Source organism: Biomphalaria glabrata, chromosome 6 (assembly GCF_947242115.1).
Source record: "Biomphalaria glabrata chromosome 6, xgBioGlab47.1, whole genome shotgun sequence".
NCBI lineage: Eukaryota > Metazoa > Mollusca > Gastropoda > Planorbidae > Biomphalaria > Biomphalaria glabrata.
The window spans coordinates 7,015,563-7,028,189 of NC_074716.1; the positions used below are offsets into that span (position 1 = coordinate 7,015,563).

Genomic DNA, 12,627 nt, shown 5'->3' on the forward strand with positions numbered 1-12,627 from the left:
AGATGAAAGTCTGTTTCTAGTGGCCATGTAAGATAAAAGTCTGTCTCTATTGCCATGTAAGATGAAAGTCTGTCTCTAGTGGCCATGTAAGATGAAAGTCTGTCTCTAGTGGCCATGTAAGATAAAAGTCTGTCTCTAGTGGCCATGTAAGATGAAAGTCTGTCTCTAGTGGCCATGAAAGATGAAAGTTTGTCTCTAGTGGCCATGTAAGATAAAAGTCTGTCTCTAGTGGCCATGTAAGATTAAAGTCTGTCTCTAGTGGCCATGAAAGATGAAAGTCTGTCTCTAGTGGCCATGTAAGATGAAAGTCTGTCTTCAGTGGCCATGTAAGATGAAAGTCTGTCTCTAGTGGCCATGTAAGATGAAAGTCTGTCTCTAGTGGCCATGTAAGATAAAGGTCTGTCTCTAGTGGCCATGTAAGATAAAAGTCTGTCTCTATTCGCCATGAAAGATAAAAGTCTGTCTCTAGTGGCCATGTAAGATAAAAGTCTGTCTAAAGTCGCCATGAAAGATGAAAGTATGTCTCTAGTGGCAAGGTAATATGAAAGTCTGTCTCTAGTGGCAAGGTTATATGAAAGTCTGTCTCTAGTGGCCATGTAAGATGAAAGTCTGTCTCTAGTGGCCATGTAAGATGAAAATCTGTCTCTAGTGGCCATGTAAGATGAAAGTCTGTCTCTAGTGGCCATGTAAGATGAAAGTCTGTCTCTAGTGGCCATGTAAGATGAAAGTCTGTCTCTAGTGGCCATGTCAAATGAAAGTCTGTCTCTAGTGGCAAGGTAATATGAAAGTCTGTCTCTAGTGGCAAGGTAATATGAAAGTCTGTCTCTAGTGGCCATGTAAGATGAAAGTCTGTCTCTAGTGGCCATGTAAGAGGAAAGTCTGTCTCTAGTGGCCATGTAAGATGAAAGTCTGTCTCTAGTGGCCATGTAAGATGAAAGTCTGTCTCTAGTGGCCATGTAAGATGAAAATCTGTCTCTAGTGGCCATGTAAGATGAAAGTCTGTCTCTAGTGGCCATGTAAGATGAAAGTCTGTCTCTAGTGGCCATGTAAGATGAAAGTCTGTCTCTAGTGGCCATGTAAGATGAAAGTCTGTCTAGTGGCTATGTAGTAGACTACCTGAGAGTCGGTCGGAAATTTTAGTAAGTAATATTAGAAGTCACGTGAGAAGCAATTCTAGAGATCTTGAGCAAATAATTACATATAGTGAGGTCGATGTGCTTATTATGTATTTGAAGACTGTGTGAATTACATTTATCTATTGTATACTGTTCATAAAAATTGAGTTTATCTAAACCCTTTTCTTTAATGTATATCCATGTAAATAAACTGTATATACAGTATTCAGCAGTTAACGTATGTCTGACGTCTGCAAGTAGTTTCTGTAACTGTAGCGAAGTATATGGATAAATGTATTTCGTGCAAATAAATATTTCATTATATATTCAATTGACACATATTATTGAATTATTAGCAGTTCCCAAAGCTGATACTGTGGCAATTTGTGCTTCTTTTTTTATTGTTGTTCATTGTTTTCAGGTGTTGACTATGGAGACAGCTGTAACTCTACAGACCAGTGTTCTCCAGGTTTAGTTTGTTGGCTGGACATCTGCCAGTGTTCTCAATCCAGTTACTACAATACATCGTCACGTTCATGTCACGCGCGTAAGTTGTTAGTATGTATAGATCAGTGACATACATACAATCAAATACATTTAGTTGAAAACAGAATTGATGGCAAAAGAAACTAATTAAGTTATTTTCTTAGCTTAGATAATCTATTCATAAAGTTAAAGCAACTTTAAATTTAATAAACAGCTCAGTTATTGGAACACCGCGGCAGTAGTGCGGCTGACAACGTCATGTTTTATTTTTACTTATTTCTTTTTTTTTTATTTTGAAAATTTAAAAACAGTCAAACTAGAGCTTTACACGTGTGGCTAATGAGCTAGTAATTCTTCTCTCAGTGATATACATCAACTGTTAAATTTGTAGGAAAATCTTTTGAGCCGTTTTTTGAGATTTGTGTCCAGGTTTCAACATTCACCCACCTTCCATCTTCCATGTTTCTTGAAGTTCTAATTTGAATAGAGGAAAATCGTTAGAGCCGTTTTTGATATCCGTGTCCAGGTTCCAACATTCACCCAATCTCCAGCTACCATGTTCCATGAAGTTCTGACTTCTGACTTGAATAGAAGAAAGTCATTAGAGTCGTTTTTGAGATTTGTGTCCAGGTTCCAACATTTACCCACCCTCCAGCTTCCATGCTCCATGAAGTTATGACTTGAATAGAGGAAAATCGTTAGAGCCGTTTTTGAGATTTGTGTCCAGGTTCCAACATTTACCCACCCTTCAGCTTCCATGCTCCATGAAGTTTGGACTTAAATAGAGGAAAATCTTTAGAGCCGTTTTTGAGATTTGTGTCCAGGTTCTAACATTCTTCCACCCTCCAGCTTCCATGTTCCATAAAGTTATGACTTGAATAGAGGTATTGTAAAAATTAGTCACGATTTAAACTAGCTATTACGTGACGTAATATTTTTATCTGTATATAGTAGTTGTCAACTAGCTGCATCTATCAGTGTATAAGAGAAAGTTAATGAAATTCCTTCTGTACTTAACTATATGAAGATAATTACATTCGGAGTGTCTTCATGTGTCAGTCTATTCGTATTCTGCCTCTCAAGTAGAAAGTAGTCTTTTATTTTACAGTGCCAACATTTGACATTGTCTCATAAAGGTTGATTAAATGTATCTAATTTTCTATTTAATATGCAGAACTCTCCCATACTGACTCTTGTGAAACTTCTGAACAATGCTTATCTCCCCTGCTGTGTGTCCCAGATATCTCGAGTATATCTAGATGTCTTTGCCCTAGTGAGACGTATTTCTACTATTATAACTGTATAAATGGTGAGTAATTTAAGAAAGACTTTAAAGTGTATATACAAATAATTATAGTTATATACAAATAATCATGGTACATTATTAAACAAGCAAAATATTTAAAATATTTTTTTTTAAATGCTTACCTAAGGGAAATAACTAGAGGAGAAATCTCCCTTACTGGTATCAAACAAAATCTGTAATTACCAGTAAATAATTTACTAACTTTTTATTTATTTTTAGTCATATCTTGTCTATGCCAATGGCTAATTGGGCAAAGTTTCAATTTGATTCGACTCTTCAAGAATGAGCTTGGAAGAAATAACATGTAGAAACTTTTTCACAAACAGACAGAGTTAATATAACGTTTGTAAAAACAACAACCTTATTACATATAAATGTACTTCTATATTAATATATAACAGACTCATACACAACAGTACAACACTATCCGAAAATTCCTCGATTTTACAGGAATGTTACCAATTAGGGCAAATAGCTACTGAGTTGGTGTGATCACTTGAAATACTGCGCGCATCCATAGTTTTAGGAATTAATGTCATTCTTTATTTTGTCATATTCATGAGCGTTATTTTTGTTTATAAAAATTTATAATAGATAACACAATGTAAAAAGAAATAATATGTGTGAATATTTTTCCTCTTTAGACAGCTTTATGGAAATCCTTAAATAATACAAATATTGAATGGGAAAATGAATGTTTTGGTTTAAAAAAATCTAGATTTTAAAACATGAGAGAATTTCATTTTACTTATGATATTGTTATGACTTTGCCATGCCCACCACCATCCAGACTAGTGCAGAGATGCGCACTTCTAGTTACCAAACTAGAACAGGATGTTGACATGAAGAGACTAACAATTTCCGCCCAAGTAGAGAGCCAATATGGAGATGCTCTACTCAAGGCAGATGCCCTTTGTGTTTGTCATGTCTCTATGTAAATAAACGTCTATGTCCTCGTTGAGTTGCCTCACTTAAGTTATTACAATATTAAGATTAATTGAAAACTAGCCCATATTAATAACACGCTACAGCACTGTCAGACTAAAAAGCACAACCAAATTATTCCACATTACTAAATCATACAAAACAACACAATTTATTTACCTAGGAAATTACTTTTTCTTTTAAATGTTCATACGAATTAGCTAAATAAACAATGTGCGTATTTTTATTTCCGATTAGAGTCTCTACTAGCAACAATGGCTATCGATGAACTGGCCAAATCCAACTCTGTACATCTTACATGGACATTAAACTACTCGCTGCCCAATGTTTCATTCATTGTTACCTGCCGTGAAGTTTCTCAAAACTTTCAAAGACAGTTCCGCAATTCGGAGATTTCTGAAATCTACATTGATGGCCTATTGCCCGGAACTCAATACAATGTTATCATTACAATTCTTTTACCATCTGACAACTATTACCAGAGCAGATCTGTGGATGAGTCCTTGATTTTAAATACAAGTAAGTATGCGTAAATATTTATGTGTAGACTCATGCGGACATAAAACTCGTCTTTGATATCTAAAGATGTAAAGTACTCCTACCAGATTGTTGCGATTTATTGGGCAGATAATGCGAAGCTTATCTGTTTCTTCTTCTTTGACGGCAGCAGGGTTCGAAATTAGGTTTAAAAAATTAATTATATTGACGGCAAGGATTGTTTAATGCCTTGTCAACATTGGCCCTGTGTTAATAATTTGCTGACATATCTCCTTTTTATCTTAAGGGTTAAAGCATCATGACATTTTCTGACAATTAAGAGAGATCACTTAAGAGCTATTTCCTTATTTCCCATGATAACTTTTAAAGTATTTAGACTTGGATACTAACACGCATATCGGCCCAAGTGGTGACAAGCTGTATCCATCTAAATCACTCACCAGCCATGTTGGCTGACCCTATCCTACTTTGTCCACTTCACGTCTGTTAGTGGTCAGTGAAGGTACGATAATACACAGACGGCCATGTTTATTCGTTTCTTCTCCTTTCTGTATCGGTGTTGTCGGTGTCTAGGGGAAAGTGTTTCAACTGTTGAATAATGTCTCGGAAATCTTAAGTCAAGTTTCGTTAAGGATTTATTGACCATCATTTGACTAAAACAGTGTTTCCCAAATTCTGTGTTTCGCGGAACTATAGTGTTCCACGAACTACTGGAATAATTAACTAGTAGGCCACAACTTGAATTAACTTTTCTAAACAAATAAGCAAAGTGTTCTGCTAAGTACTCTGAATTTGCGAAGTGTTCCGTTAAGGAAAAGTTTGAGAATCACTGGACTAAAAGAATGAGCTGAAAAAAAATAGATGGATAATTCTGGCAGATTACTGTAAAAAAGAGGACATTTTCTCCAGTTCGGGGTATTGTCTCTTGTCCGGCAAGTCTAAACTTTAGACTAACGTGTGGACATAACCAATTTTCTTGGTGTTTATTGTTCTTGCACCGATCTATCAATCGAGTACCATCTTTCATATAATTGGTTTAACTCTCTCGCAAACTCACTCATAAAAGCGGAAAGAAATGTTTTAAACAATCTTTTTAGGATGAAGTATTCATTCATGCAAGGCAGTTTGAAACAAATATTGCTAAGGGCGTTTCAGATTTAATTTTACCCTTCACGGCAAAAATAACTTTGAGACGTTTCGTAAATGAATGCACACTGACCGTAAAGAGAAATAGACTCTCCATGGACTCAGTAAAAGGAAGTTAATCTCACAAAGAAAATGTCCATTACATTTCAAACTTAGATTAACATACATGATGAGCATCTGTGAAAAGTCATTTTCGTATAAGAAATATAAGAAGTATAAGAAATATGACAGTTTAGTTCAGAAGGTATAAGAGATAAAAAGTAAAAGTTTCCTCCCCTTTCAGACCCTGTGTTCTATGAGGCAGATGATGTAAAGTTCACCTGTTTCTGTGGCCTACAGTTAACGAGGGTGTCATGTGGCCACTACAACGACCAAACGCCTTTACTTTCATTAGAGCTGGGTGGACTCAGAGGCGCCCAAAGATCCCGTTCATTAAAAATCGCAGTCCTACACAAGATTCGAACCCGCTCAGCCACCGCACATCTAGTTTTATGGTTTGCTTTTTTTTTTCTGTTCCTCCTTTGTAAGTTTTTTCCCTGTGCATGTATATCCATGGTAACTGTATCCCAGATAAAGTGGAACATGTTTACATTATTGTTTTTCATGATTAGAATTTTAAGTTTCATATTTGTTATTACCTTTCATTACCTTACAAACACACATACGCACTGATTAAAAAAAATTCTATACAGGACAAATCTATGGCCGCGTCTGTGATGACCAAGTCCAGTGCGATGAAAGAATGAAGTGTGACCGGGGAGTGTGTGTCTGCGCCAATGATTACTATTTCAGCGCTTGGACAAAACTATGTGAAAAAAGTTAGTTGAACATTTATCGATTTTCTTTCACTTTAAAACTTGAAAGAATTGATTTGACTGCGGACATTACAAGGACCAGCTTGACTTCTAATAATAATGTTAGATATATAACATATGACGTCGGCTGCCTATAACAAAATTGCATTTGCCATCATCTAAATTATCATGAGATGTCAAGGAGAGATTTATTGCAGTGCCACAATCAGAATAATAACATTATCGTTCAACTTTAACAACATTCTGACGTTATTAAAAAAATGTATTGAAGATGTAATTAAATTAAGACCTTCTATATTATTCTACTTATAAGCCAAAGTATGTACAAGTATAAGGCACTTTCCTTGTTCCATCCATTCTAGAACAATTGTGTTTAAATGCTCCTTCTTTCCTAGTGCTATCAGAGCACGGAATGGGTTGCCTGAGTCAACCAGTAAAACAAATGATTGGCAGAATTTAAGACATTGACTAACATGACTGGATTGATACGCGTAGGACGTAATCATCTTCTTTTTTGAAGTAACGTCTGTATTTTTTTAAGATAAGATAAGTATTTAAAATGGGATTTTTGTGAGTGTTTATTTTAGCCAACACTCACACACTTTTAAACACTTATGGATGAGATCATAAAAGAACTAAGAAAAAATGGTATTACAATAATAATTATTATTATATCTTTTAAATAGCGCTACTTTCCTGCTCATAGCGCTATGGTCCAATCTCATTTGTGGACCAATGGGTGGAGGGGGCTATTTTGGAGAAGGTTTTCCGTGCTGCATTTGAGCACTCAGTAAACACAGCTCGCTCGAGGCGGGTGTGCCTCTTCAAAGGTAGCCAAGCCAAGACCAGGCGTACTTAGCCCCTCGACCACGCGTCCCAATAATTAGATTTAAGGTCATGAAATTGATATGAATGTATCCTGCTCAGATCAAACATTCACAGAGTTTTAACTTTTTCAAAATCACAAAATCCAAAGTTGTTTTTATCCCATCTTTATTTATTCATAGTTTACTATTTAAAAAGATCTGACAAAAGGGAAGATAATTTTGTATTAATTTCTGTTTTAGGACTAACTAAAGGCTATGAATGTAACATAACAGATGAATGTAAAGTCAACATGACTTGTGCACTTGGACATTGTGGTTGCCTTACAGGGTATTATTACCAGAATATTGAACAACAGTGTTACCCTGGTAAGTCATGTACCATTAGACTCTAATATATTTATATCCAGGAACCAATTCAACAATTTTAAAAGTTGTTTTTTTACATAGGGATTCAATTAATTTAGTTACATGAATACGACATACAGTTTGTCAACGTCTTACTAATGTTAAGGTTTAGTATACTTCGTTCGTCTTTGCTACCCTTGAGAGAAATTGTTGTTTTTTTTTAAATTATTTTTACATCTTACTTTTTTTTGCAATTCCTCTTTTCAGCTTGAGAATAAGTCACTGTGGGTGGACTCTGGTTTGACAATTATGATGTTTTTAAAAATAGATTAATTTCATAATTAAATTTGATCTGAATTCAAGAAATTCTGTATCTAGAAATCACACATACGACGTCGGGTATTGCCGCATTTATTCAGTATTAAAGAGTTAAATAAAGAAATATATATGCTCCTTTTGCTCAGAGTTTTCTAAAGTCTGGGTGTAGACGCCAATATCAAAAGTCTGTTTACTCTGAGCAGATTTACACATTCGCTTTTTTTTATGGACATTGGGAGAATTGAATTTGGGAAAATAATGTTTAATTTTTTTTTTAAATCTATCATTCATTAGTTTTTTTTTGAGCCAAATTATCGCGCTTACAAAGTTTGGTCAGCTGTATAAACGAGGAATGTCTTTAAAAAACAACACTTAGTTTTTGTTATTGGTTTTAATATCAAGTCCTAAAAGTGCACATTTGTTGTTGTTTTTTTTTCCGTAACATCACCTGTAAAGTCAAGGTCATTTATTTCTTAAAAGGGCAAAATCTTAACTAGTTTATGGAAACAATTTTGTAGTAGGTCTAAATGTACAAATATTTGTTTGAGTCCATTACTTGAAAAACCTATGTCCATCTATCCCATCTCTGAAGAATGGACCTCATTCACCAATCGTAAACAACATTTAGCCACGTGGTGCTCTAGCTCTTCTATAGAATTTACGATCTCATGTTTAATTCACGATGGTTGTCACGTGACAGTTTTTTCCATTGTTTTATCAATAAGATTACGTGACTAAATGTTGTTTGTTTACGATTGGTGAATGGGGTCCATTGTGCTATTGACTTCAATATTTCAGCCTTCAAACGTGGACAACAGTGTGATCCTTCAATTCAAGACATGTGTGTGTCGCGTGATCTTGTCTGCAGACGTGACACACTTTACAGTTACACTTGTCAACAGAGTTTTGATGGCCAGATTACTGTGGTACCGAACGTTAAATGTAATAGATTTAGTTAAAAATTATCTTTTTTTTTTCATTTTTAAGCTGCAATTATTTTTATAAACTCTAGAAAAGCTAATATCTTATAGTTAATTAATTGTTTACGTTTTAACAATTGTTTATGCTAAAAATTGTTTATGGTTAATTAATTGATTATAGTTATTCTTTGTTATGGTTAATTAACTGTATATGGTTAATTAGTTAAAAAAATAGTGTTTTTAGTAGGGAATGAATATTGTTTGTAATACCATAATGCAATATTGTAAATATTGCAATATTTAACGTTTTCTATTCTATTGTACAACATAATGAATCGTAAGAGTGTAACTTAATGAAAATTTTAAATTGCAACTTTCGTACTATATGTAGTTATCCCTTAAGCATTTCTGATACATTCTTAAAAAATTTTAAATATTACAACGTCAAGTCCGTTTTAGAAAACTACAAATCTCGGTTACGATTATTTCACAATTAAATATTTCTTCTTCAAAAAAAAAAAGTTAATAATTTTTTTTTAATAAAAGGCCATTAAAAAGAAATTTAAATTTACTTTCAATGTTTATTTTTTTTAAGCGGAAGCAGATACTAACACAACACTTATAGCATTGATTGTAGTCTCTGTCTTCGGTTGGGCTGTTGCTATAGCAACTGGGGTCTGTGTGATTGTCTTATGTAGGAGAATTCGAAACACATCTACAGCCAATGGGTAAGTAAAAGATTTATCTAAAAAAATTAATTAACATCAAATAAAACATTATGTACATGTAGTGTAGGTGTTTCATAACCTAATAATACAACACCCAATCAGTGGCGTAACTAAGGGGGGGGGGATGGGGGGGAGAATTTTTAAATCCCCCCGGGCCCCCACCTAGGGAGGTCCCCCAAATGGGTGTCCGAAACTTATTTGTAAATACATAAATTAATATATTTGATTGACAAATAGTGTCAACGGGTTTCTTTTTTTCTATCAACATTTATGGATTAAATTTATCACAAAGACTAAACCTAGATCTAGGTCTATCAGTACGTTGACTTTGTTGACATTTTAAAAATATTTTTGCCGCAGAGATTAATTTTTTTAAAAAATTAGTCTTACATTTTAAACTTTGTTGCCACGAATAAAACTGCATGATATACAGCGAATTCCAGGTATCTTGTTACCTTTACTAATAATAGATCAAAATGGCGAGTATTATATGGCTACACTAATTAACTTTGAAGCAAAATTTACAGAATCGAGTATAACAGATCTAAAAGTTATTCTTAACAATGCTAAAATTGTCCATTATTGGGGTTTGGCGTCTATAATTTCAGAATTAAACTTCACACTCGAGTTATTACCCCTTTATTCATCTTTCCTCAATCCAATGGAAACTCTCTTTTCTCTTTTTATTTACATCTAATGATCTAATCCTTTTGCTTTCGCACAAAACATAAACAAAAAATAATGACGTAGTATCATATAATATTAAAACATCCTTCCTATTGAAGTTATTATCACACCCTTCCTTTTAAAGTTCTTAATAGTGATATCTACTAGCAGGGCCGGCCCTAGCATTTGCGGGGCCCTATGCGAAACGGATCGCGCGGGGCCTAGTCTGGGTAGAGATAAGCATAATGTCAAAATTATTTTTTTTTAATTAGAAAATAGGCCTACTTTCGTCTTTGCAATAAATTTTTATCAAATGAAAGCTCGCAATGCCACTTTTTATTTATTGGCACCCCTAAATGTCAATTTCGTCTATTCTTCAGGAGATTTGAATGAATTCAAAAAAAGTTCAGGACTTTATCGTATATTTTGCCTTTTCATGAGATTTCCTGGAGGCCCTGAAAAATCAGGAGTTCGCGAAAACCCTGCTATTTTATATACGTTATAATGGTTTAATTTAATAATGTACACTTAGAATTAGCGCGGGTCCTATGAAAGCGCGGGGCCCACTGCGACCGCATAGGCTGCAGTGGCCCAAGGCCGGCCCTGTCTACTAGGAACTTTAACAATTCGTCCACTTCTTGTTGTCTTGACTGGCACAACAAGTTCTCTAGACGTTGGTCTATAACTGTCTGTTTCGTTTCTTCCAACAGTTTGCAGTTCATTGTCTTCATTGGTATCATAGTACCCAGAGATGTCTTCATCGAAACTCTTATTTAAAAAGCGTTGATTTCTTCTGTATGTTTTTCCATTGTTTGTCTTTATGATGTAAGATCTGGGTGCTGAATTTTTTTTATGACAACTGCTTTCTGCTATGTTTGACCTAGACGAACTCTCCGACAGAATAATCTTTAGGTAGTCTTGCTTTTGCATCGTATTTCACTTAGCTTTTCATCTGTCGTTCGTTGAGCATTGTCTCTGCATTTTCAGCTACCGATGGTTTCAATAGTTTGTGATCAGTTGGAATGATTCCCTGAGTCTTCTACTCGTCAGCAGTTGTGATGGTGAATACGGCAGTCCACTTATCGGATTATTTCTATACTCGAGCATAACGAGATATGGATCTTTCCCACTTTTGTATACTCTGAATCCTTTTGCTTTCGCACAAAACATAAACAACCAACAAGGACGTAATACCATATAATATTAGCACAGAATCTTCTTCATGCAGTGAAAAATTAAGTATTTTTTGCCTATCTGGAATTCTGGTCAAAGCTCCTGTGCCCTATTAATATAGTTCGGAAGAAACTACAAAAGTCTGGACTGCATATACGGGAATATTCTAAAGAAATTAGTACCCTTTCATGCTTTCTGCAAAATGATGAGAAACTGACAAAAACCCAATCCATCGAAAAAGCAAAAGAAGGTAGTAAATACTATGGATTCCCTGTAATCAAAACAACTATATGAAAGAAAAGACTTGATGGGAAGTTGAGTTCTAATGTAGGACTGTCAATACAACTGCAATTCAAACGTGTTGCGACAGAAGTGCTGGACATTACGTCATGTGAGAGATCATTCTCAAAGCTCAAACTCATGAAAAAAGTATCTCAGGAGCACAATGACGCAAGAAAGGCTTATCATGGTTTTAATGTCAGTGAAGTCACAAATACTAGAAAGTATCGATGTAGTTGATGTTATAGATGTCTTTGCTGCACAGAATGCACGACGTGAAGCGATATCAATTTAGATTTGTCACTTGTGCATTATTTAACTAATAAACAACGGTATTATTCATTAAAAGAGTCTTGATGATTACTTTTTGTTAAGTTTACTGATATACTGAACCAATTTGATTTGGGGCTTATATATTTTTGCGTACCTTATCTCATGTCATATGTCGAATGTCAAAATGCAAGCAGCCCCCAAAGAGGTCAATCCCCCCCCGGGCCCCCAAATCCCTAGTTACGCCCCTGCACCCAATGTTAAATCTTCTAGTATTACGAGTATTACGACATACCAATCTATATCATCATCAAGACAACATTCTCGTTATTATTTGGGTTAACGGTTGAACCTTTTTTTATTTCAGGTGTGATAATCAACTCAAGAAAAACACTGGAACTAAAAAGAATGATTACAGAACGTTCCCTCCTAAAGCTGGTATTTATTCATTTATATGCAATGATCTCTTTGGTTTCAATAAGCTGTAACTCCTTGTACCTCGTTTAAGTTTGGAGATTTATATTATGTAGCTCTATAAGCATACTAATTACAAGTAACGGAAAAAGGTGAATGCATATTTAGTAAATCTTGTCCTAAATGCAACTAGTACAGTGTAAACGAAGAGTGGCCCATATTTAAAAAATAAAAAAATAACAGTAGAAAGCAAAGTTATTGCTTTTTGACACAAGTGACCAGGTGAACTCCAAAATAGACATCTAATTAACCATGACAGCCATAATGCGAAAGGGAAACGACGACCAGGTCAATTAACTAAATAACTTGATTCAAA

At 34.8% G+C, this 12,627-nt stretch overlaps 1 protein-coding gene across 1 annotated transcript in view; it reads left to right on the top strand.

Moving 5' to 3' along the window:
- The window catches only part of LOC106058585 (uncharacterized), a 32,332-nt gene that overhangs the window by 18,272 nt on the left and 1,433 nt on the right, over nucleotides 1-12,627 (top strand). The window contains exons 13-20 of the mRNA XM_056034061.1: nucleotides 1,537-1,662; nucleotides 2,776-2,910; nucleotides 4,090-4,371; nucleotides 6,189-6,314; nucleotides 7,379-7,504; nucleotides 8,600-8,743; nucleotides 9,317-9,449; nucleotides 12,205-12,275. Coding sequence (XP_055890036.1) covers nucleotides 1,537-1,662; nucleotides 2,776-2,910; nucleotides 4,090-4,371; nucleotides 6,189-6,314; nucleotides 7,379-7,504; nucleotides 8,600-8,743; nucleotides 9,317-9,449; nucleotides 12,205-12,275 — 1,143 coding nt within the window. The remainder of the gene's footprint in view (nucleotides 1-1,536; nucleotides 1,663-2,775; nucleotides 2,911-4,089; nucleotides 4,372-6,188; nucleotides 6,315-7,378; nucleotides 7,505-8,599; nucleotides 8,744-9,316; nucleotides 9,450-12,204; nucleotides 12,276-12,627) is intronic.